Source organism: Aquarana catesbeiana, linkage group LG10, assembly GCF_042186555.1.
Source record: "Aquarana catesbeiana isolate 2022-GZ linkage group LG10, ASM4218655v1, whole genome shotgun sequence".
NCBI lineage: Eukaryota > Metazoa > Chordata > Amphibia > Anura > Ranidae > Aquarana > Aquarana catesbeiana.
The window spans coordinates 248,082,731-248,108,383 of record NC_133333.1 but is presented as its reverse complement, the minus strand read 5'-3'; the positions used below and the strand labels follow the sequence as shown (position 1 = coordinate 248,108,383).

General features: G+C 45.9%; 1 protein-coding gene across 1 annotated transcript in view; it reads left to right on the top strand.

Annotated features, from left to right (window-relative positions):
• WRAP73 (WD repeat containing, antisense to TP73) overlaps positions 1-25,653 on the top strand; it is a 112,957-nt gene that overhangs the window by 67,550 nt on the left and 19,754 nt on the right. Inside the window, exons 4-5 of the mRNA XM_073603593.1 lie at positions 13,903-13,975; positions 15,439-15,542. Coding sequence (XP_073459694.1) covers positions 13,903-13,975; positions 15,439-15,542 — 177 coding nt within the window. The remainder of the gene's footprint in view (positions 1-13,902; positions 13,976-15,438; positions 15,543-25,653) is intronic.

Here is a 25,653-nt window from a genome sequence, read left to right as displayed (position 1 = left end):
ATCTTAAAGGGGTTGTAAACCTTCGTGTTTTTTCACCTTAATGCATCCTATGCATTAAGGTGAAAAAACTTCTTGCAGTGACCGGCCTCCCCTTCATTCACTTGGCGGGGAGGCGCTGTCCCTCTCTGCATGGGGTCCTGGCTCTTGATTGGATAGATTGATAGCAGCGTAGCCCTTGGCTCCCACTGCTGTCAATCAATTCCAGTGACACGGGCGCTGTGGGGCGGGGCCGAGTCCGGCATTCGTGTCTATGGACGCCGAATGCTGGACTCGGGAGCGCGCCCACAAGGTAACCCCCCCCCGGGAGAGCGCTTCTCCTAGGGATTTATGTGATGCGGGGAGGAGCCTCTGAGGGACCCCAGAAGTCGAGGATCGGGGCCACTCTGTGCAAAACAAGCTGCACAGTGGAGGTGAGTATGACACGTTTCTTATTTTAAATAAATAAATAATAAAACGAGCCTTTACAGTTACTTTAATGCATTCTATGCATTAAGACAAAAAGCTTTCTGTGTACACACCTGAGCCCCATCTCTATCCAGCGATGTCCACGACTTCTCAGCCATCCGGGACTCCCCTCCTGATTGGCTGAGACACAGCAGTGGTGCCATTGGCTCCTGCTGCTGTCAATCAAAGACAGCCAATGAGGAGAGAAGGGGGCGGGGCTGAACCGCAGCTCCGTTTCTGAATGGACACACAAACCTGCAGCTCGGCTCAGGTGCCCCCATCGCAAACTACTTGCTGTGGGGGCACTCAACAGGGTGGGGAAGAACCCAGAGAGCCGAAGAGGGACACAGGAAGAGGATCTGGACTGCTCTGTGCAAAACCAACTGCACAGAGCAGGGACGCATCACATGTTTTTTATTTTTATTGGAAAAAAAATCGGTACTTTTACAATCACTTTAAAGACCAGATTTTTTTTTTTTTTTTAATTTTAATTTTTTTTTAATACCAAACATGTTATACGGTACCTGCTCTATATAATGGTTTTGCACAGAGCAGCCCATATCCTCCTCTTCTCAGGTCCCCCACCAGCAATCCTGGCCCCTGCCTCCTGTCCCCAAAGCAAGCAGATTCCTATGACGACACCCGAGCAGGCTTGCTCCTGAGCCATGGCGCTGTGTATCCATTCACACACGGAGCATTGCTCACTGGATGTGATTGGCAGTAGATGGAGCCAATGAAGAGGAAGAGACCCTCTCTTGCACATTGATGGACCGAGATAGGGCTCAGGTAAGTATAAGGGGAGGCTCCTGTATACAGAAGGTTTCATAGAATGCATTAAAGCGGAGTTCCGCCTGGGGAAAAAAAAAAGAACTAAAAGTCAGCAGCTACAAATACTGTAGCTGCTGACTTTTAATATATGGACACTTACCTGTGCAGGGAGCCCACAATGTCCTTTCCCGAAGCCGACCCGTCCCTCAGCTCCGGGTGCAGGCGTTGGCATCCTTACTAAGGGAAACAGGAAGTGAAGCTTTGGGGCTTCACAGCCTGTTTCCTATTGCGCATACGCGAGTCGCGCTGCACAATGTGAATGGTCCTGTGTGTCTACCAGAAGACAGCGGGTGGAAAGAGGGGCCGGACTTGGTGTAGTTCGCCGCACAAAGTGCGGCGATCTATGGCTGGAAGTGAGAGCAGATACCTAGATTTGACAGGTATCTGCTCCCCCCTGAAAGGTGACAAATGTGGCATCGGGGGGGGGGGATCCGATCAGTGGAAGTTCCATATCTGGGTACAAAACCTTGAGCCTTTACAAGCACTTTAACAGAGGACAGTGCAGCCATTCCAGAGCACAGCTTAGTGCCTTGCAATCCCAGGCTATGGGGTTGTGTGTTTCTGTTGATACATTCATTGAGAAGGGGGTGCTGGAGGAACCAGGGAAGTCAAAATATGAACAGATTAAACTTTACTTTAAAAAGGAGCTACTCTTCAAACCGCAAAAAAAAAAGAGAAGAAAAATCTTGTAATTCTTGCTAAGCGCTTCATTCATCTACATTGGATAGTGTCATACATGTCCATGTAATGTTTTCCTGCAACATCTGTAGTTGACTCTCCCTGCATAAATTCTGTGAGCGGCCATTACAACTGTGGGCATGTGAAGCCGACGTCCATTTAATTCCGGGATTTCGTGCAGCTGGCTACCCAGTATGCACCTTCCGGTCTCGCGCCTGCACAGTAATCGCCCTGCTTTGCACACATTGTTCATAACAGGCTGTGAACTATAAAAACAAATATACCGCGCTGTCTAAAAAGCACAATAGCAGCCAGCACAGCAGTGAATCAATTATAAAATGTAAAAAAGTGACAAGATATTGGCATAATGAGCTAGTATGCATAGCATAGCATACTAGCTGCATTATGTAATGCTTGCCTGAGATCGAAGCCCTCGCTGCGGTGCCCGTAAACCGATCCTGCGGCCGACATCACTCCTGGGGGTTACTTCCGGGTATCGCGGCTCCGGCGCTGTGATTGGCCGGAGCTGCGGTGACGTCACTCCCGCGCATGCGCGCGGGAACGGCACTCTCACATACATGCTGTTGCTTCAGTTTGTGTCAGTGCGCATGTGCTGATTGACATCGGCACATGCAAATACAGGGGATATCTCCTAAACTGGGTAGCTACAGGTAACTCTATCTTATTATCTATAGGCTTATCTGTAGCACAAAGTGGTCTGTAAGGGTTTACAACCACTTTAATGCATAGAATGCATTAAGATACAAAAAAAAAACCTTCTGAATTTACAATCACTTTAAAGTCGCAGCGACTTCAAAGTAGTTCATGTACTACTTTGGTCTGACTTCCATGCAACTTGAGGACCATAGACTTCAATGTGATCCCTCAAATGTTGCAGTAAAGTCATACCTGAATGTTTTACATGCCACAGTGGGTCCAACTTTGCAGGTGGACAACAAGCTGCACTCTAAAGTCGCACAAGTGTGAATGGAGCCTAGATATCAGCTACACAGGGAGAGCATTGTTTTCAAGGTTTCAGCTAAAGCATAGACTTTGTGTGTTAAAAAAAAAAAAAAAAAAAAAGGCTGCCCACGTATATGTAAATAATTGCAAATGATAAGCGTGCGTGGATTAGTTTGAATGCGCTCCCTTTAAAGTAGGGCGGGTTTGCGATCGGAAGTCGGCTGATTTACAGATTGGCATCCTTTTTGCAGTTTCTGAAACTGAGACAACATTAAAAGGTCCCAATTAGAGATCTAAATGACCCCGGCCATTCGTAGCGGTAGATAAGTTCTTGTTTAGACGGGAGTGGTTCTTTAACCTTTAACCTTCTGTAGTGTAAGGATGGCGCTTCACGTCCCGAACTGCACAACGTCCCCAGCGTGCGAAGCAGATGTTGCCATAATGTGGTGCCCCCCCCCCGCAAGCCTTGATTACCGTTAATGTATTAATGACAGGCACCGATTTGGCGTGAAATTAACTTGGATGTTTTCCATCCCAGCAAGGCAGTAATTAACCTTCTGTGCAAATCCGCCTTTGCAGCCGCTGTTCGCCTCATACCCCCCCCCCCACCCAGGAATAATCCATTGTAATTGTGAAGGGCCCCCCCGAACTACCGAAATGCTTTTGTGTTAAGGAATGCGCAGGGAGTAATCCTCCGAAATCCCACGCTAACAGACGCAGCTATGTAAAGGGGCCCTGTGACCCAGTCAAGTCTGGGACACAATTTGACAGTCACTTGAGAAGCCAGGTTCTGTAGAAGTGACTCTTGTACGGTGAAAACCGCCATTCGCTCACACCTGCCGCGGGCTGTCAAGTGGCGAGACTCGCCTGGATCGGTGGCAAGGGGCCGTTCATCACATTACTGTCTCAATACTTTATATTTCTCAGCTGTTTTTTTTGTGAGGCTATTTTAGCAGTGTGCTGGCTTCCTTTATATGCTCTCTGCCCAAAGCAGCAGCTGGAAGCCTCCTTGGGGGGGGGGGGGGGGGGCAATTGTTATGAGGATACCTGCAGTTCTAGAGGATTGAGCAAGATTTGTTAACCCTTTTTTGTTTTATGTGCCAAAGCATATCCATTTTGGGATAGATTGCGCTGGGTGGAATGGTGTCTGTTGCCTGGGACAGCAAATCAGATTCTTTTTGTTTCATTGCCAGAGGTGTTTTAGGAAAATGGCAGCTTAAAGTAGAATTCCGAGATGGACCTAAATAACCCCAAAAATGCTCCCTTCCCCCTCCTAACACCGATGCTGACTAACCTGTTTTGGAAAGATGTGTATACTTGCCTACTTTTAGCCCGCTATGGTCCTGTAATCCTGTGTGTCAGACAGTGGCAGCTGCAGGGGAGAGCAGAGAGCGATCCACAGCTGCTTAAAGGATATATAAAGGTTTGTTTAAAAAAAACCAACAAAAGAAAAAAAAAAATGTCATACTTGCCTCCTCCGTGCAGTTGTTTTTGCACAGAGTGGCCCCGATCCTCCTCTTCTGGGGTCCCTCAGCGGCGCTCCTGGGTCGTCCTCTTCTCAGTTGCCCTGTTGGAGAGCTGGTCTCCCTTGGGGCACGCGTGCGGGCGCGCACCCATGTCGTCCTGCTGCGTCCATTGACACAGACAGCAGGACTTGCCCCGCCCCCCCAGCTCCCATGTCATTGGATTTGATAGCAGCGGGAGCCAATGGCTGCGCTTCTATCAATCTATCCAATCAGGACCCAAAACAGTGGCTGGAGCTGGGGGGCTCGTCCCACGTTGCTAGTAAAAGGGGGGGAGGCTACTGCATCACAGGAGATTTTTCACCTTCGGTGCCAACCAAGGGGTTGAAAAACTCTTGTAATGCACAAGCCCCCCAGGGCCCCCCTTTTACCTACCTGAGCCTGATTGTTCCTGCGCCGAGGACTAGCACACCAGCTTCAGCCAGTGTTTCGGGTCCTGATTGGATAGTTTGACATTGGCTCCCGCTGCTGTCAATCAAATCCAATGACGCAGGAGACAGTGGGCGGAGTCAAGTCCTGCTGTCTGTGTCAATAGACGTAGCAGCAGGACACGGCAGAGCACCCACACAGGTGCCCCGAGGGAGAGCACTTCTCCGACGGGGCACTTGAGCAGAGGAGGAGCCAGGAGCGCCACCAAGGGACACCAGAAGAGGCGGTAAGTATGACATGTTTGTTTAAAAAAAAAAAAAAAAAAAAGAAGGTAAGTTTATCCTTATCCTTTAAGGTGAAAAACCTTGAGGGTTTACAACCCCTTTAATTCTGGAGCGGTGAGGTCAACCATAGGCTCCTGTGGCCCATCCATTGTTGGTGTTTTTTCCTCTTCGCTGCAGCCACCGCTGAAGATGCGTGTACTTACCTACTTTTAGTCAGGTCTGGTCACATGAACCTTTGTGTCTGCCAGTGGCGGCTGCAGGGGAGAGGAGAGAGCGCTCAACAACAGCTGGTAAAGCCCAGAGTGGTGACGTCACCCATAGACTTCAATGGCCCATCCGTTGTTGCCACCCCTGACTCTCCCTTGCAGCTGCAGCTAACACAGGAGAACTGGATCACATGACTGGACCGGAGCGAACTGAAAATAGGTAATTATATGCATCTTTCTTAGGTTAGCCAGCATAGGAGTTAGGAGGGGAAGGGGGCATTTTCTAAGACTAATTAGATTTATACTAGAATTGTACTTTAAATCCGAGGTCGGCAAGCCATTGATCGCAATCGATATATATATTTTAATGTTTCGGTGTTCTAAGTAATTTTGTAGCAAAAGATAATGATTTTAACTTGAAACCAACAAGTGTCAGAAAAAGGTTTTAGTCTTTAAGTAGTTAACCACTTAAGAACCGAGCCTCTTTCTGAGATTTGGGGTTTACAAGTTAAAATCATTTTTTTTTGCTAGAAAATTACTTATAAACCCCCAAACATTATATATATTTTTTCTAACACTTAGAGAATAAAATGACGGTCACACAGAATTTGCACAGCGGTTTTACAAACGCACTTTTTTTTGGAAAAAATACACTTTTTTTAAATTAAATATAAGACAACAGTAAAGTTCGCCCAATTTTTTTTTTATACTGTGAAAGATAATGTTACGCCGAGTAAATTGATACCCAACATGTCACGCTTCAAAATTGCGTCTGCTCGTGGACTGGCGACAAACTTTTACCCTTTAATCTCCATAAATTTCTACAGGTTGCATGTTTTGAGTTAGAGGAGGTCTAGGGCTAGAATTATTGCTCTCGCTCTACCGATCGCAGCGATACCTCACATGTGTGGTTTGAAAACTGTTTTCATATGCGGGTGCTGCTCACGTATGCGTTCGTTTCTGCCCGCGGGACGGGGCGCGTTTTAAAATTTATTTTTTTTCTTGCCTTTTTTATTTTTTCACTGTTCTTGTAAAAAAAAAAAAAAAAAAAAATTGTCACTTTTATTCCTATTACAAGGAATGTAAACATCCCTTGTAATTTAAAAAAAAAAGCATGACAGCACTCTCTTAAATATGAGATCTGGGGTCAAAAAGATCTCACATCTCATATTTACACTAAAATGCAATAAAAAAATTATTAAATGTCATTTAAAAAAAAAAAAAAAAAAAAATTTTAAGAGCTATAGGCGGAAGTGACGTTTTGACGTCGCTTCCACCCTGCAATGGTATGGAGACAGGTGGGGGCCATCTTCCTCTCACCCGTCTCCATACCAAGCCAGGGAGAGGACCCGATCGCCTCTGCCGCGGCGGGAGGGGGCCCTCTCCCGCCGCCGATTTAAAAGTGATCTCGTGGCGAATCCACCACAGAGACCACTTTTATCTGAAACCAGTCCACTCGCTGAAGAAGATACCAGGGTTATGGTAGCTAGCTGCTGCCATAACAACGATATCCCTCTTCAAAGTGCCGACGAATATTGGCGTGAGCCGGTCCAGAAGTGTTTAAGATCGCGAGGGGGAAAAATAATAGTGATTTAGATTCTTGATGATCGTGCAGCTCTAATATATACATGATTCTGCGCAGGAGGGCCGTCCTCTAGCAGTATGTATGCTATGGAGCGCTCTGGAAGTGGTTACATTGAACACCTATAATAACACGTCCAATGCTATCAGAACCTCCATCAATATCCTCATCAGAGTCCTCCGTTATATCAGGGTCCTGATCAGACTCCCCCCTTGCATTAGGGTTCCCTGAGAGGACCCCGATGTAAAGGGGAGAATCTGATGGGTTCAAGTTTATTTGAAATTTCTTCTGCATTGTTTTGTCCTGCTTTCTTTGTTCTGAATGATCTCATTCTGGTTACAAAAAAGTAAAACTTATTAATTCATTTAAATCTTAATTTAAAAAAACGTTTTTAAAGCCGGCAAATGTTTGTAAAATATATAATGTGGCCCTTGAAAGGAAACGTTAGGAGACCCCAGTTGGAGACCAAATGAGGAAATCTGAAGAGTTCATTGTTGGGTTTACATACACTGCACAAAGCTTTATTTATTTTTTTCAAATTTTTTATTTATAAAACAGGAGTTTCCGACAACATAAAACATTGCAGTAAAACAGATCTAGTATACTCAGGGTACGATGGCATATGGTGAACTGCCCGGGATGGTAGACCCAACTACAGGCTTCCACCATAAAATCCCTGAAGACCGGGGGGGGGGGGGTTCAGGGAAGCAACACCAGGCTGAGAGCATCGTAGAGATTGTGGACAGTGGAAAACAGAATGATGCTTTAGTTTAAAGCAGTAATAAACCCAAAATCTCACAATTGTTCTATTGTATTATTATTTAAAGACGTGATGGCTGCATTAGTTTTCCTTTTTAAGGCTTTCTTCTATTTTCATCTGGTGATTCAGCTAGGAAGTCTGTCCCCCCCCCCCCCCCCCCACAGAACAAACTCTCCAGCAGAATGTATTAGTTTACTTGAATGAGACAAACCACTTAAAACTGACAGGGGTGCTTTAAAATGATCAGCTTTTATTTATTTACGCCTTTGGTCTTCAAACTGTGGCCTGGGGGGGGAGGGGGTGGCTGAACGGAGGTTGCGCTTTATCCATTATCCAGTCTTTGCGGTACTTTTTTCATCCACTGATACCTGCAATGGAGCATAATTCCCCCCTACACTGACACCAGTGATGGGGCACAATTTCTTCCAGTGACACAGATGCTGGGGCACAGTTCCTCTCGCTGGCGCCAACGCTGGGGCACAGTTCCTCTCGCTGGCGCCAACGCTGGGGCACAGTTCCTCTCGCTGGCGCCAACGCTGGGGCACAGTTCCTCTCGCTGGCGCCAACGCTGGGGCACAGTTCCTCTCGCTGGCGCCAACGCTGGGGCACAGTTCCTCTCGCTGGCGCCAACGCTGGGGCACAGTTCCTCTCGCTGGCGCCAACGCTGGGGCACAGTTCCTCCCGCTGGCGCCAACGCTGGGGCACAGTTCCTCCCGCTGGCGCCAACGCTGGGGCACAGTTCCTCCCGCTGGCGCCAACGCTGGGGCACAGTTCCTCCCGCTGGCGCCAACGCTGGGGCACAGTTCCTCCCGCTGGCGCCAACGCTGGGGCACAGTTCCTCCCGCTGGCGCCAATGCTGGGGCACAGTTCCTCCCGCTGGGGCACTCTTCCTCCCGCTGGTGCCACCGATGTAACATTATTTTTTCCCACGTCGGGACCTTTTCTACTCCAACTGGCAACAGTCCAGCCCCTCTAAAGTGTGAAGGACAGTAAACTGGCCCTTTGTTTAGACCGTTTGGAGACCCCTGATTTCTGTAAAACCTTTTATCCCTTTTATCAGCTGTAACTGATTTATAAAGTGTGAGCTGGAGTGTGGCGTCAATTTGTTGGTGTATCTAAAGCTTCTAGTAAATCGAACCCCAATGACTGACAATGCTGCTGTCTGCTGTGCCCCCTTGTGCTCCTTCATCCAGATAGGGGGGCACTCTAATACAGGAGGTGTGTTACTGGCCAGACCACCAGATAAAAACAGAGGGGAAAAGGCCTAAAAAAAAAAAACGAATGCAGCCTCCGCATCTAATGATTGGTAAGCTGCAATATATTAGTTTTGGATTTAGGTTTAATACCACTTTAAAGCTTCACCATAATGTACATTTTTTTTTTAGTTCTTGATTTTTGAAGCTTAAAAGCAAATGGGGGGTGGAAAAAAAAACACTCTTGTTGACCTGTTATGTATTCTGGATTTCGTTATTTATTATTTGGGTCCCGTACCAAAATACCCTATATTTAACCTTATAATGAAGGTTATGTCATTGGCATTGGAGGACAATGAATACGGGCAGAAAATGTATCCCAACAATTCAAGGTCTGATTCCCTGTGGTATTTCCCATAGTCCTCTCTGGCCTGGGTTGGGACCCTATTAATGAAACCTAAACCAGGAAGCACTGGGTGAAATGTCTGGTTTAAATTGTGGTATTCAAGCTATGCAGCTGTTGAGGTCGTAGAGATTGGGTGACTGTGTGGGCTGCTTTCCTCCTATTAGTTCCCCAGTGACCCCGGGCAATTCCCCATGTATAGTCTACGTACAGAGGATAGAGACATGGATGTCAGCAGGCTGAGGCTGGCCTCATTTGAAGGGGGCCTGTCCTTGGGTAGTGTTTACCTACAAAAAAAATGTCCATTTTGATAGAATAAACAATATGCACAGTTTCATAAAGGGGACCTATCTATATGTTTTGTAAACTAATGGTAAGATCTTTGTTGGAAAATATAAGTAAAATAACAACGCCTGAAATACTTTCCAAAGTTTGTATTCCTTTAAATGCCTCCCAACTGGCCACCCTTGTCCTCGGCCTTCCATAGACGTCCTCGGCCTTCCATAGACGTCCTCGGCCTTCCATAGACGTCCTCGGCCTTCCATAGACGTCCTCGGCCTTCCATAGACGTCCTCGGCCTTCCATAGACGTCCTCGGCCTTCCATAGACGTCCTCGGCCTTCCATAGACGTCCTCGGCCTTCCATAGACGTCCTCGGCCTTCCATAGACGTCCTCGGCCTTCCATAGACGTCCTCGGTCTTCCATAGACTTTCTCGGTCCGTCATAGACCTTCTCGGTCCGTCATAGACCTTCTACCTTCTCACTCTTTCATAGACCTTCTACCTTCTCGCTCTTTCATAGATGCACCTGTCTTCCATAGCCATCTCCACCTTCCATAGCCACCCCCGTCTTCCTCTTTTACTCAGATGAGCTGTGGACCTCCTCCACCATCTGTGCTGTACCTTGGCTTAGGAGGTTTCAGTCCACTTCAGTACCGGGCACTTTCACCTCATTCTTGCCCAGGCCAATTTTCAGCTTTCAGCGCTGTCACACTTTGAATTATAATTGTGCGGTCATACAACACTGTACCCGTATGACTTTTTTATCAATTTTTTTTCACACAAATAGAGCTTTCTTTTGGTGGTTTTTACATTTTTTTTTTTTTTTTTTTTTTATTCGGAATAAAGTATTTATTACATTTTTAACAAGCAAACAAAACCTACACAGCCAAAATGCATGCCAATAAAGGAATTGCAAAGCATTTTTGTGCCATATACTGCATATCGCAATCAAAGAACACTGGGTACTTATAAAACATGTAAAAATGTCAATACTGAACCATTCAACCTAATATCAGAGATATGGGAATACTCCCACCCTCGGTCAGAAATGTAGAAGAATAACTTTTACATAGCCCTTGCATTACTATGAGATAATGATTAGCCCAGTATTCTATCCATCACTAATTCAACGGGAGCTAAACCCGGTACTGCTCGCCAGTCACCCCAGAGCCTATGAAACTTGCACAGGCATCTACGATGCTGGAAGATTATTTTTCGAGTCTGAGGGTATATCCCATTCTTTGTGGCTGGGAGCCCGATCACTTTTCACTCTTCACTTTTCATTTGCATCAGGAGAAGCCTATGGGCCTGAAACAAGGCTCTGTTAACAGCTATTTTTTGAAGGTCTGTGAGTGGAAGATTATCCAGGATCCCCAAAATATTTTTTATTTTTGGATATAAAAATGTATTTTATAAATGCCTCCCAACTGGCCACCCTTGTCCTCCGTCTTCCACAGACCGCGCCCGTCTTCCACAGACCGCGCCCGTCTTCCACAGACCGCGCCCGTCTTCCACAGACCGCGCCCGTCTTCCACAGACCGCGCCCGTCTTCCACAGACCGCGCCCGTCTTCCACAGACCGCGCCCGTCTTCCACAGACCGCGCCCGTCTTCCACAGACCTCGCCCGTCTTCCACAGACCTCGCCCGTCTTCCACAGACCTCGCCCGTCTTCCACAGACCTCGCCCGTCTTCCACAGACCGCGCCCGTCTTCCTCAGATGAGCTGTGGACCTCCTCCATCACCTGTGTGGTACCTTGGCTTGGGAGATTTCAGTCCTCTTTATTGGGTTGGCAGGCCTACCTGCAGAAATGTTTTATCCACTTCAATATCGGGCACTTTCATCTCATTCCTGCCCAGGCCAATTTTCAGCTTTCAGCGCTGTCACACTTTGAATGACAATGGTGCGGTCATGTAAACACTGTACTCGTATGACAATTTATATAATTTTTTTTTTTTTTTCACATAAATAGGCCCCTTTCACACTGGGGCGGTGGGGGCGCCGGCGGTAAAACAGCGCTATTTTTAGCGCTGTTTTACCGTCGCTTTTGCGGCTGTATTCGGCCGCTAGCGGTGCGGTTTTAACACACCGCTCCAAAGATGCGGCTCGCAGGACTTTTTTTACCGTCCTGCCAGCGCACCGCTTCAGTGTGAAAGCCCTTGGGCTTTCACACTGAACAAATAGCGGAGGCTGTTTAGGGGCGGTTTGCAGGCGGTATTTTTAGCGCAATAACGCCTGCAAACCGCCCCAGTGTGAAAGGGGCCATAGAGCTTTATTTATTTCTTGATAAACATGGACAGTGAAAGGAGAAGCTGCAGACTGATGAGCTCATCTCTCTGTCTGCCATTCTGCTCCATCCTAGTATTAACATGCTTATTGTTAGCACATACATACTGCAGCACAACTGATTGTCTCCTTCTCCCAGTCTGAGCACTGCTGTACAGGAACTACAGTAGGCTGATTCAAGGTCTATTTCAGATGACTCTTACATTATAAACAATATATTATAGCTACAGATCCATATATCCTAGCCTACCATAATCCTACCCTATCCTACTCTACCCTACCCTATCCTACTCTACCCTATCCTACTCTACCCTACCCTATCCTATCCTATCCTGCTCTACCCTATCCTGCTCTACCCTATCCTGCTCTACCCTATCCTGCTCTACCCTATCCTACCCTACTCTACCCTATCCTGCTCTACCCTATCCTACTCTACCCTATCCTACCCTACTCTACCCTATCCTACCCTACTCTACCCTATCCTGCTCTACCCTACCCTGCTCTACCCTACCCTGCTCTACTCTACCCTACCCTACCCTGCTCTACTCTACCCTATCCTACCCTACCCTATCCTACTCTACCCTATCCTACTCTACCCTATCCCACTCTACCCTATCCCACTCTACCCTATCCCACTCTACCCTATCCCACTCTACCCTATCCTAATCTACTCTACTCTACCCTACCCTATCCTGCCCTACCCTATCCTGCCCTACCCTATCCTGCCCTACCCTATCCTGCCCTACCCTATCCTTCTCTACCCTACCCTATCCTTCCCTACCCTACCCTATCCTTCCCTACCCTACCCTATCCTTTCCTATCCTGCCCTATCCTATCCTGCCCTATCCTATCCTGCCCTACCCTATCCTGCCCTACCCTATCCTGCCCTACCCTATCCTTCTCTACCCTACCCTATCCTTCTCTACCCTACCCTATCCTTCTCTACCCTACCCTATCCTTCTCTACCCTACCCTATCCTATCCTGCTCTACCCTATCCTGCTCTACCCTATCCTGCTCTACCCTATCCTGCTCTACCCTATCCTGCCCTACCCTATCCTTCCCTACCCTATCCTTCCCTACCCTATCCTTCCCTACCCTATCCTTCCCTACCCTCTCCTACCCTATCCAACCCTACTCTACTCCTCGCTATCCTTCCCTACCCTTCCCTTCCCTACCCTAACCTTTATAAACAAGGCCAAGGATAAGTCGAAGGAAAAAAAACACGCTTAACTTACCGACCAGCCTGCAGACAACCATGTAAACCTGTCTAACAGTATGCGTTAAAAACAGGGGTTTAGTCTGCACACATTTGCAAATGCATGCATAAGCCACAGAGCCTCGTCAAGGCACCCTGGTATCTGTGGTCCCTAACACTTACTTATAAGTGTCCCCACAGTGGAGGCACATGCATTCTGATGGATAGGTGAGAGCAGGTGGACTGAAGGGGAGCCTACCTACCATAACCTACCCTAACCCAACCTTCCCTTCCCTAACCCAACCTTCCCTACCCTACCCTAACCTTCCCTACCCTTCTCTTCCCTACCCTAACCTTCCCTTTCCTACCCTAAAATACCCTATTCTACCCTACCCTACCCTATTCTACCCTACCCTACCCTATTATTCCCTACCCCCTATTCTTCCCTACACCCTTCCCTAACCTTCCCTTCCCTAACCTAGGTCCCGGCTGCTGGCCCTGAGCCAATGAGGATGGTGAGAGCCGAGAGAGTCTCTGCTCTCATGCACATGGATGGATTGAGATAAGGCTCAGGTAAGTATGGGGGGGGGGGGGGGGGGGCTGCACACAGAAGGGTTTTTTTTTTAATCTTCATGCATACAGTGCATAAAGGTAAAAAACCTTCAGCCTTTACAATCCCTTTCATATACATAATATGCGTCTTTTTATATCTTTCCTTCAGCAGCAATCAGGAGTATAGCGAGTGTACCCCAAATCTTTCCATTGATTTACTACTGGTAAATATTTTGGGTTTGCACATCTCTTGTTAGGAGGAGTGGAGAATGTTTCATGGATTTTGTAGGTAAATACTTATTGTGCAGTTTGTCGATTTTTAATTTTCTTAACAATCGTCTTCTTTCGATCTCCAGCTGCGGATAACCTTGTGGTCTCTTAGTGCGAAATCCGTGTCCTACATCAAGTTCCCTAAAGCTTGTCAGAAGGGTGAGTCGGAGATTTGTCATATTCATGTACATGCAATGCGGTTTATTATGAACTTTGTTTGGGAAACTTGTAGCGTTCATTCAGTGCACTCTGAAGAGGAATCCGAAATTCAGAGGGCATTTGACAGGCAGTGGTGAGGGAGGCATTATACCTCCTCCGCTTGATGTAACCCTGTGATTGCTCAGCGGTGCGGCCCCATACACTTGCTGCACGTTTGGCGATTAGCAATGCCTGCCAAATGCGACATGCTAACTAATTTTTACCACCACTGAGATTCACAGCACCATACCTGCATGTCGGGGGGGGGGGGGTGAGGGATGGTAAAACTGTGATACAAACAAGTGGCCACTGCTCCCACCTATAACTGGTCTTTGCAGCAAGGAGCCCTGGAAGGGCGATGTATGTCAAACAAATACAAAGAGATTTCCAAGCTCAACCAGCCAGCCATCAACCCATCTCTGGGCACATGTCTGCCCGACACCCATCTCTGGGCACATGTCTGCCCGACACCCACCTCTGGGCACATGTCTGCCCGACACCCACCTCTGGGCACATGTCTGCCCGACACACATCTCTGGGCACATGTCTGCCCGACACCCATCTCTGGGCACATGTCTGCCCGACACCCATCTCTGGGCACATGTCTGCCCGACACCCATCTCTGGGCACATGTCTGCCCGACACCATCTCTGGGCACATGTCTGCCCGACACACATCTCCTGGGCACATGTCTGCCCGACACCCATCTCTGGGCACATGTCTGCCCGACACACATCTCCTGGGCACATGTCTGCCCGACACACATCTCCTGGGCACATGTCTGCCCGACACACATCTCCTGGGCACATGTCTGCCCGACACACATCTCCTGGGCACATGTCTGCCCGACACACATCTCCTGGGCACATGTCTGCCCGACACACATCTCCTGGGCACATGTCTGCCCGATACCCATCTCTGGGCACATGTCTGCCCGATACCCATCTCTGGGCACATGTCTGCCCGATACCCATCTCTGGGCACATGTCTGCCCGATACCCATCTCTGGGCACATGTCTGCCCGATACCCATCTCTGGGCACATGTCTGCCCGACACACATCTCTGGGCACATGTCTGCCCGACACACATCTCCTGGGCACATGTCTGCCCGATACCCATCTCCTTGGCACATGTCTGCCCGACACCCATCTCTGGGCAAAGCTTTACCCCCCTCCTATTCACATCATAGTCCTGCTCCAAAGTCGTACGAATTTGCAGACTCTCTAATGTGAAAGGCGCCTTGCACCGCATGTGCTGCAGTGACTTTTCGGTTGCTAGAGAGAGCTCCTTGTTTTGTCAGTGTCTCCAGGCTTTCTCTCTGACGGCCGCTGCTCCTGGTATTTTTTTTTTACTGCTTTACTCGCCTTATGACAGTGTTGGGTGCTTAGCTTGTGTCTGACCCCTGCTGACCTTTGACCCACAGGCACAGCCTTCACCAAGGATGGACGGCACATGGCTCTAGCGGAGAGACGGGACTGCAAAGATTACATTAGCATATTTGTGTGCAATGACTGGCGCCTTCTAAGGGTGAGAAATCCCACTGTCCACATGTTGTGCTGTCTGTCTGTTCATTTAATACCTCTGTATCTTAGTACTTAGTTTGTAGAATTTACTACACGGCTTTCAGGGGGACTTTCCAGGATTCTTTCTGGGCAGTAAACAAGGTGGCTAAACATAGCGCTGTCAGAGCGCGGCCGTCTGAGAACACACATTGTACCGGGGGCGGGGGGGGGGCATTATGTAAAGTCCTTATACTAGGAGGGGTGACAGGCCTCTGATTATAAAGGGTACCTGTAGTGTTGGTACAAAAAAAAAATGGACAAGAGGAGGAGCGTAGGCAACATTCTTTATTTAACCACTTCAGCCCTGGAAGGTTCACCCCCCCCCCCCCCCCCCCCCCCGTCCAGGCCTTTTTTGCGATACTTTTTGGCACTGCGTTACTTTAACTGAAAACTGTGACGCTGTACCCAAACAAATTATTGTCCTCTTTTCCCCACAAAAAGAGCTTTCTTTTGGTGGTATTTGATCACCTCTGTGGTTTTTATTTATAAACAAAAAAAAAGACAATTGTGAAAACATTTTTTTTATATTTTTTACTTTCTGCTATAAACCACATCCAATAAAACAAAATTTAGGCCAATATATATTATTAAAGCGGAATTCCACCCAAAAATGGAACTTTCGCTTTTCCGGTACGTGGTTTTGCACAGGAGGGCAGCCCTACCGCAGTATATCTGTGTTTTTAGGCAGTCCTTAACCACTTCAGCCTCGGAGGATTTGACAGCTTAAAACGGGGGTCCACCCACATCGCCAAAAAAAAAAAAATATTAAAAGCCAGCAGCTACAAATACTGCTGACTTTTAATACATGGCCACTTACCTGTCCCAGGGTCCAGCGATGTCGGCAGGGGACACCGTGAACCCGCTCGGTTCTCAGCAGCTGCCGCCGCCATCTTAGGTGAGGGAATCAGGAAGTGAAGTGTTGCGGCTTCACTTCCCGGTTCCCTACTGCGCATGCGCGAGTCGCGCTGCGCGTCCCAAGTGGTCCCCGCTCTCTCCTGGGAGCTGTGTGTTTCCCAGGAGACAGCGTGGAGGGACAGGAAGAGGCATAGACTCCCATGGGAGTCTATGCCGGAAGTGGGTGCAAATGCCTGTCTTAGACAGGTATCTGCACCCCCCTCCCCCCTGAAAGGTGCCAAATGTGACACCGGAGGGGGGGAGGGTTCCGAAAAGCGTAAGTTCCATTTTTGTGTGGAACTCCGCTGACCGGAGGACTTTTTACAATTTGGCACGGCACTGCGCTGCTTTAACTGGTAATTGCGCGGTCATGCAATGTTGTACCCAAACGAAATTTGCTTTCTTTTGATGGTATTTGATTGCCTCTGCGACTTTTATTTTTTTGTGAGATAAACGGAAAAAGACCGAAAATTTCTGGAAAAAAAATTATATTTTCTACTTTTTGTTTTAAAAAAAATTTAATAAACTCAATTTTAGTAATACATTTAGGCCAAAATGTATTCAGCCACATGTCTTTGGTAAAAAAAAAAAAAAAAAAAAATGTCAAGCGTATATTTATTGGTTTGCGCAAAAGTTATAGCATCTTCAAACCAGGGTACATTTTCTGGAATTTACGCAGCTTTTAGTTTATGACTGCCTCTCATTCTCATATTCCTTGAGGTGCTAAAATGACAGGGCAATACAACACCCCCTCCCCCCAAAATGACCCCATTTTGGAAAGTAGACACCCCAAGGAAATTGCTGAGAGGTATGTTGAGCCCATTGAATATTCTATTTTTTTGTCACAAATGATTGAAAAATGACAAAAAATAAAAAATTTACACAAAGTTGTCACTAAATGATATATTGCTCACACAGGCCATGGTATATGTGGAATTGAACCCCAAAATACATTCTGCTGCTTCTCCTGAGTATGGGGATACCACATGTGTGGGACTTTTTGGGAGCCTAGTCGCGTGGGGGGCCCCGAAAACCAATCACCGCCTTCAGGATTTCTAAGGGTGTAAATTTTTGATTTCACTCCTCACTACCTACCACAGTTTCGAAGGCCATGAAATAACAAAATAGCACAACCCCCCCCAATTACCCCATTTTTGGAAGGACACCCAAAGCTGTTTGCTGATAGGCATGTTGAGTCCATGGAATATTTTATATTTTGCCACGTTTCGGGAAAATTTAAAATTTTTTTTTTTAACACAACATTGTCACTAAATGATATATTGCTCAAACATGCCATGGTTATGTGAAATTACACCCCAAAATACATTCTGCTGCTTCTCCTGAGTACGGGGATACCACGTGTGAGACTTTTTTGCAGTTTAACCGCGTACGGGGCCCGAAAACCAATCACTGCCTTCAGGCTTTCTAAGGGCGTAAATTTTTGATTTCACTCCTCACTACCTATCACACTTTCGGAGGCCATGAAATGCCCAGATAGCACAAAACCCCCCAAATGACCCCATTTTGGAAAGTAGACACCCCAAGCTATCTGCTGAGAGGCATGTTGAGTATTTTGCAGACCTCACTTTTTGTCACAAAGTTTTGAAAATTAAAAAAAAGAAAAAAAAAAATAAATTTTTCTTTTCTTTCTTCATTTTCAAAACTAAATGAGATCTGCAAAATGCATAAAAACAATTGTGCCTGCGCTAAAAAATATGTAATGAGAAAAAAAAATATGTAATGAGAAAAAAATATATTAATGGGCTAAAAGAAATAACGTGCAGAAATAGTTAAATTAAACCCCAATAAATATGCTAGTAAAACCATACATGTGTAAATATATATATATGTGCAATCCTTTATTATAAACCTCAAAGTGCATATAAAAAATGTGCAATCATAATATAAACTGTTGAAAGTGCCCCGTGCCTAGATAGAACATAAATGCCGAGTGCTATCCTGTGACATTCAAGTGTCCAACACAATCAGCAAATTCAAACTGAAAAAAAGTGTGAATAAACAGTGTCCATGAAATAAGTGTTCATCATGCTTCTCCTGAACGGTGTCCAAATCATAACAAGCAAAATGTGCTCTCCCGTGACACCCCACATGCGCTTGCGCTCACCTCTGATCGTGTGACACAGTAATTAAACAGTGTCAAACACGCAATGGGGCCACTTCTGGGCTCACTCAGGATAAAATGATTTAAATACAATCCTCACAGGCAAAGCCAAAATCCACATTCATAGAAGAAAAAAAGAGAACTCCATGGTGTAATATAGCAAGGACATTTATTTACATAAAAGAGATTCCTCCAGGAGGGTACTCACATTGAGTGGGTGCTGCAGTGCACCAAACTATACAGGTATAAAAAGCAAGCTGCGACTCGTATGGCGTGCGGTGTGGTGTGTAATGATCTCCTCCACTGCTGACAGCTCCGTCTTACCCCTCCCCGACGCGTATTCGGCACAGGGATCACGTGCCTTCCTCTGGGGGATATCATTGGACGGACGTTCAGTGTGATTTATATATGCTGACGGCGGCCATTTTGCCGAGGACCGCCGACAGCCATAATAAAGAACAAACCGCTAAGAAGAACGGCTGGTGGCCATTTTGCCTATGATCACCAGTCTATAGTATAATAGGCTCCACTTATGTGTGGTAATTAGAATGTAGAGCCATGTTACACATCGCCCATCATCTAATAGAGCTGTGTCGGCGGCCATTTTGCCTAGGTCCGCAGACAGCTTTAGTGATGGGCTACAGCAAAGAACAACCAATTCGATATATCAGCAACTGACAGCACTTTGATAAATCATCCAACCAGCTCCTTGATAAATTATCCAACTATAGATGCCACAATAGACCCTGATGGTATATAAAAGTGATTCTAATTAATTATAATGTGTTTTGGTAAATAAGGAAAGAGCTGTGCATCCAGGAGTCTATTAGATGATGGGCGATGTGTAACATGGCTCTACATTCTAATTACCACACACAAGTGGAGCCTATTATACTATAGACTGGTGATCATAGGCAAAATGGCCACCAGCCGTTCTTCTTAGCTGTTTGTTCTTTATTATGGCTGTCGGCGGTCCTCGGCAAAATGGCCGCCGTCAGCATATATAAATCACACTGAACGTCCGTCCAATGATATCCCCCAGAGGAAGGCACGTGATCTCTGTGCCGAATACGCGTCGGGGAGGGGTAGGACGGAGCTGTCAGCAGTGGAGGAGATCAGTACACACCACACCGCACGCCATACAAGTCGCAGCTTGCTTTTTATACCTGTATAGTTTGGTGCACTGCAGCACCCACTCAATGTGAGTACCCTCCTGGAGGAATCTCTTTTATGTAAATAAACGTCCTTGCTATATTACACCATGGAGTTCTCTTTTCTTCTATGAATGTGGATTTTGGCTTTGCCTGTGAGGATTGTATTTACATCATTTTATCCTGAGTGATCCCAGAAGTGGCCCCATTGCGTGTTTGACACTGTTTAATTACTGTGTCACACGATCAGAGGTGAGCGCAAGCACATGTGGGGTGTCACGGGAGAGCACATTTTGCTTGTTATGATTTGGACACCGTTCAGGAGAAGCATGATGAACACTTATTTCATGGACACTGTTTATTCACACTTTTTTTCAGTTTGAATTTGCTGATTGTGTTGGACACTTGAATGTCACAGGATAGCACTCGGCATTTATGTTCTATCTAGGCACGGTGCACTTTCAACAGTTTATATTATGATTGCACATTTTTTATATGCACTTTGAGGTTTATAATAAAGGATTGCACATATATATATATTTACACATGTATGGTTTTACTAGCATATTTATTGGGGTTTAATTTAACTATTTCTGCACGTTATTTCTTTTAGCCCATTAATATATTTTTTTCTCATTACATATTTTTTAGCGCAGGCACAATTGTTTTTATGCATTATACTACACGGAATGAAACGTGGTTTAGTGTTTGCTGCTTAAAAATTAATGGTTTCACTCCTTAGAGGCATTGGTCCATCTGTGGCTCGCAAGAGACCCACATTTTTGTTTGAGATCTGCAAAATACTCACCATGCCTCTTAGCAAATACCTTGGGGTGTCTACTTTCCAAAATGGGATCATTTTGAGGGGGGTTTGTGCTATCTGGACATTTCAGGGCCTCCATAACTGTGATAGGTAGTGAAGAGTGAAATCAAAATTTACACCCTTAGAAATCCTGAAGGCGGTGATTGGTTTTCGGGGCCCCGTGCGCGGCTAGGCTCCCAAAAAGTCCCACACATGTGGTTTCCCCGTACTCAGGAGAAGCAGCTTAATGTATTTTGGGGTGTAATTCCACATATAGCCATGCCCATGTTTGAACAATATATCATTTAGTGACAACTTTGTGCAGAAAAAAAAAAAAGTATAATTTTACAGAAACTTGTTAGAAAATAGAGAATATTCCGTGGACTCGACATGCCTCTCAGCAAATAGCTTGGGGTGTCTACTTTCCAAAAAGGGGTCATTTGGGGGGAGGGGGGGGGTAAACTCTCCTGACATTTTATGCACAACATTTAGAAGCTTATGTCACACATCACCCACTCTTCTAACCACTTGAAGACAAAGCCCTTTCTGACACTTTTTGTTTACATGAAAAAATATTTTTTTTTTTTTTTGCAAGAAAATTACTTTGAACCCCCAAAGCAAAGGCCCTACAAATTAAAATGGTGGGTGTAGCAATTTTCTTTTTATGCACTAAAACACTATATTGCCCAAATGTTTGATGAAATAAAAAAAGATGATCTTATGCCGAGTACATGGATACCAAACACGACATGCTTTAAAATTGCGCACAAACGTGCAGCGGTGACAAACTACATACATTTTTAATAGCCTTTAAAAGCCTTTACGGGTTACCATTTTAGATTTACAGAGGAGGTCTGCGGCTAAAATTACTGTCCTCGATCTGACCCTCGCGGTGATACCTCACATGCATGGTGCATATGCTGTTTACATATGACACCAGACCGACGCTTGCGTTCGCCTTTACGCGTGAGCACGGGGGGACAGGGGTGCTTTTTTTTTATTTTTTAAATTATTTTGCTTTTTTATTATATTTTTAAACTGTTCCTTTCACACTTTTTTAAATCATTTTAATTGTTATCTCAGGGAATGTAAATATCCCCTATGATAGCAATAGTTAGTGACAGGTACTGTTTTTTGAAAAAAATTGGGGTAATTGGGGTCTAGATCTCTCCTTTGCCCTCAAAGCATCTGACCACACCAAGATCGGTGTGATAAAATGCTTTGCCAATTTCCCAAAGGCACTGTTTATATCCGGCGAAACCAAAGTCACAAAATTCTTGTAGCTTCCGGTTTCTTAGACCATAGAGATAATTGGAGCCGTTCTGATCTCTGATCAGCTCTATGGTCAGCTGGCTGAACCACCGGCTGCATTCTCAGGTTCCCTGTTGGGACAGGAGAGCCCGAGAAAACCATGGAAGACGTTCCCTCCCACTACTTATAAAAGCAGTCTAGAGGCTAATTGGCCGCTAGGATTGCTTTTACATGAAAGCCAACCGCAGGCTGAAAAGAATGATACCAAGATGATACCTAAACCTGCAGGCATCATTATGGTATAACCACTCATAGTCCAGCAACATACCAGTATGTTGCTGATCCTTGTTGGGCATACATTTTAATGGTCTTTTTTTCATGCAGCCTGTGGGCTGAACGAAAAAAAGAGATTGATCAGTGGGTATGTCCACCATTAGAATATCTCCCTTCATCCACCCACTCCTAATGATGGGCATACATGCACCATTTTCTTTTTTAACTGTGGTGGTGAAATCGCCTCGGACAGCGATGGAGTCACGACTTTCCGTATAGTGGGAGCAATCACTGTTGCTGTCAAGAAAAATAAACCTGTGCTGCAGCCAAATGGTGTACCTGCTAAGCAAATGATGGTTAACAATAAAACAAAGTTAACATTACAGTATAACAGTAAGACTTACCATACCTGCAAAGCAAATACAATAAAACATATTTAAAATAAAACATTGCAATCTGTGCCTAAAAAAATATATGCCAAAGCATAGGGGCAATCCGCCCCTAATGTTGCGAGCAAATCGCTCCTCCACCCCTGCCCCCATGCTTCGGCATATATGCTCTTTTTTTTTTTTTTAAACTGTGGTGGTGAAATCACCTCCGACAGCGCTGGAGTCACGGCTTTATGTATCGTGGAAGCAAACGCTGTTGCTGTCAAGATAGATAAACCTGTGCTGCAGCTCAATGGTGTACCTGCTAAGCAAATGGTGGTTAACAATAAAACAAATTTTACAGCGGGGCTCGACAAACCCCGGGCGCCAGGTCGCATTTGCCTGGGGCGGCACAGCTGGGGTATCCTGTCTCCGCGCGACACCCCCCCTCCCAGCGCAATCGCGCTTGGCCACGCTGGTAATTGAGGCCGCGGCTTTGCGGCCTTCTGCAGTCCTATGGTTCCTTCTGGAATCGGGCGCCCTCTTGTGGTGGCCGTTGGTATGACAAGACAACCACCAATGCTAATGGAGCTTCCCCTGCCTGTTTTCACTGCCCGCCCATCTCCTTCCCTTTACTTAGAACCCCAAACATTATATATATTTTTTATTCTAACACCCTAGAGAATAAAATGGCAGTCGTTTCCATACTTTCTGTCACACCGTATTTGCGCAGTGGACTTACACTTTTTGGGAACAAATACTTTTTTTAATTAAAAAATAAGACAACAGTAAAGTTAGCCCAATTTTTAGTTATATTGTGAAAGATAATTGTTACGCCGAGTAAATTGATACCCAACATGTCACGCTTGAAAATTGCGCCCGCTCGTGGAATGGCGACAAACTTTTACCCTTTAAAATTTCCATAGGAGACGTTTAAAAAAATTCTACAGGTTGCATGTTTTGAGTTACAGAGGAGGTCTAGGGCTAGAATTATTGCTCTCGCTCTACTGATCGAGGCGATACGTCACGTGTGGTTTGAACACCGCTTTCATATGCGGTCGCTACTCACATATGCGTTTGCTTCTGCACGCAAGCTCGTTGGGACAGGGCGTGTTTAAAAAAATTCTTTTTTTTCTTATTTATTTTAACTTTTATTTTTTTATTTTTTCACTGTTCTTTTTTTTTAAAAAAAGTCGCTTTTATTCCTATTACAAAGGAATGTAAAAATCTAGTATAATAGAAAAAAGCATGACAGGACCTCTTAAATATGAGATCTGGGGTCAAAAAGACTTCACATCTCATATTTAAGCTAAAATGCATAAAAAAAAAAAAAAAAAATAATAATAAAATGTCCCTTTAAGAGGTATGGGTGGAAGTAACGATTTGACATCGCTTCCGCCCTGCAATGACTTGGAGACAGGTGGGGGGCCCCTCACTCGTTTCCAGGTCAGGCCAGGAACAGGTCCGGATCGCCTCCGCCATTACCGACGGCCACGGTAAGCGGTGAAGGGCACACCGGAGCGCGGCGGTAGGGGGGGACCTCTCCCACCGCCGATAAAAGTGATCTTGTGGCGTATCCGCTGCAGAGACCACTTTTATCCGAAAGAGAACCGCCGGCTCTTGAAGAGGATACCGGGGTTATGGTAGCTAGCTGCTACCATAACAAGGGTATTTCTCTTCAAAGACAGGACGTATGTAGTCATCCTGCGGGAAGGAAGTGGTTAATTAAAATGAATTTATTATTTGTCATCTCCCTGCTTTGCCCCTTTCACATGGGCTGTCTGATCAGATTCGCCTGTCGGTTTTTCAGGCGGACCTGATTGGACCCTTAGCGGGGATATGGCGGTCTTGTGTCCCTGCATGGCAGGAAATAAAAGCAGTCACATTCGTTCTAGTCGTCTTTCTGTGTAAATTTAAGATTGGTTAATTTTTATATTGAAAATAAAGCTTTGTCGGCCGTTTAAAAAAAAAAAAAAAAAAAACCTGGCTCCTAACTTTTTTAGAGGGAGATAAGAAAAATACAACCACAACTATTGGATTTTTTATTTTATATTTTTAGTGTGCTTTTTTGTGTTTTTTTTTTTTTTTTTTTTTTTTTTTTTTTTTTTTAATATAAAAAACTGTAAAAAAAAATCTGTAAACTGAACGTTGCAGATTAGGGTCTCAAGTTGTTAAAGGGGTTGTAAAGGCAGAAGGTGCATTCTATGCATTAAGATATAAAAAGCCTTCTGTGTGCAGCAGCCCCCCTCAAGCCCCTAATACTTACCTGAGCCCCATCGCTATCCAGCAATGTCCACAGGTGCCTCAGCCGTCCAGGACTCTCCCTCTTAACTGGCTGAGATACGGCGGCGCCATTGGCTCTCACTACTGTCAATCAAATCAGTTAGCCAATCTGAAGAGAGAGGGGGTGGGGCCGAACCATGTCTGAGTGGATACAGGGAGCTGTGACTCGGCTCGGGTGCCCCCATAGCAAGCTGATTACTGTGGAGGCACTCAACAGGAAGGAGGGGCCGGGAGAACCGAAAAGGGACCCGAGAAGAGGAGGAATCCATTACACAGAGCAGGTAAGTATGACATGTTTGTTATTTTTATAGAAAATAAAACTGAAACTTTACAATCACTTTAACTACATTTGCTCTGCCTGTAGCAAAATGATGGCCGGGCGATGATTTCATTTTTGTGACTGGACATCCTATGACGTCCTTCGCAATATGCTGCTCATGCACTCCCCGGAACTGCAAGTGATGAAATAGTCGTCACTTCCAAGTTCTGAAGTCACATAGTAGGAGGAACAGCTTCAGTTCCTATCACTGTGAGGACGGGAGCTGGATGCCGCCGGCTGCATCGTTACTGGGCTTCCATGATCGCTCAGGAGAGCCTGGTAAGCATGGCGGCGGAGGTAGAGGGATGGGAACCCCTTCCGCCACTTGTAAAAGTATTCCAGCTTAACCATTCAGATTACTTTTACCTGTAAGGGCCCTTTCACACTGGGGCGGTTTGCAGGCGCTATTGCGCTAATAATAGCGCCTGCAAACCGACCCGAAAGTGCCGCTGCTTTCATTGCAGTGTGAAAGCCCCGAGGGCTTTCACACTGGAGCGATGCGCTGGCAGAACAGGAAAAAAAGTCCTGCCAGCAGCATCTTCGGAGCGGTGAAGGAGCGGAGTGTATACCACTCCTTCACCGCTCCTGCCCATTGAAATCAATGGGACGGCGC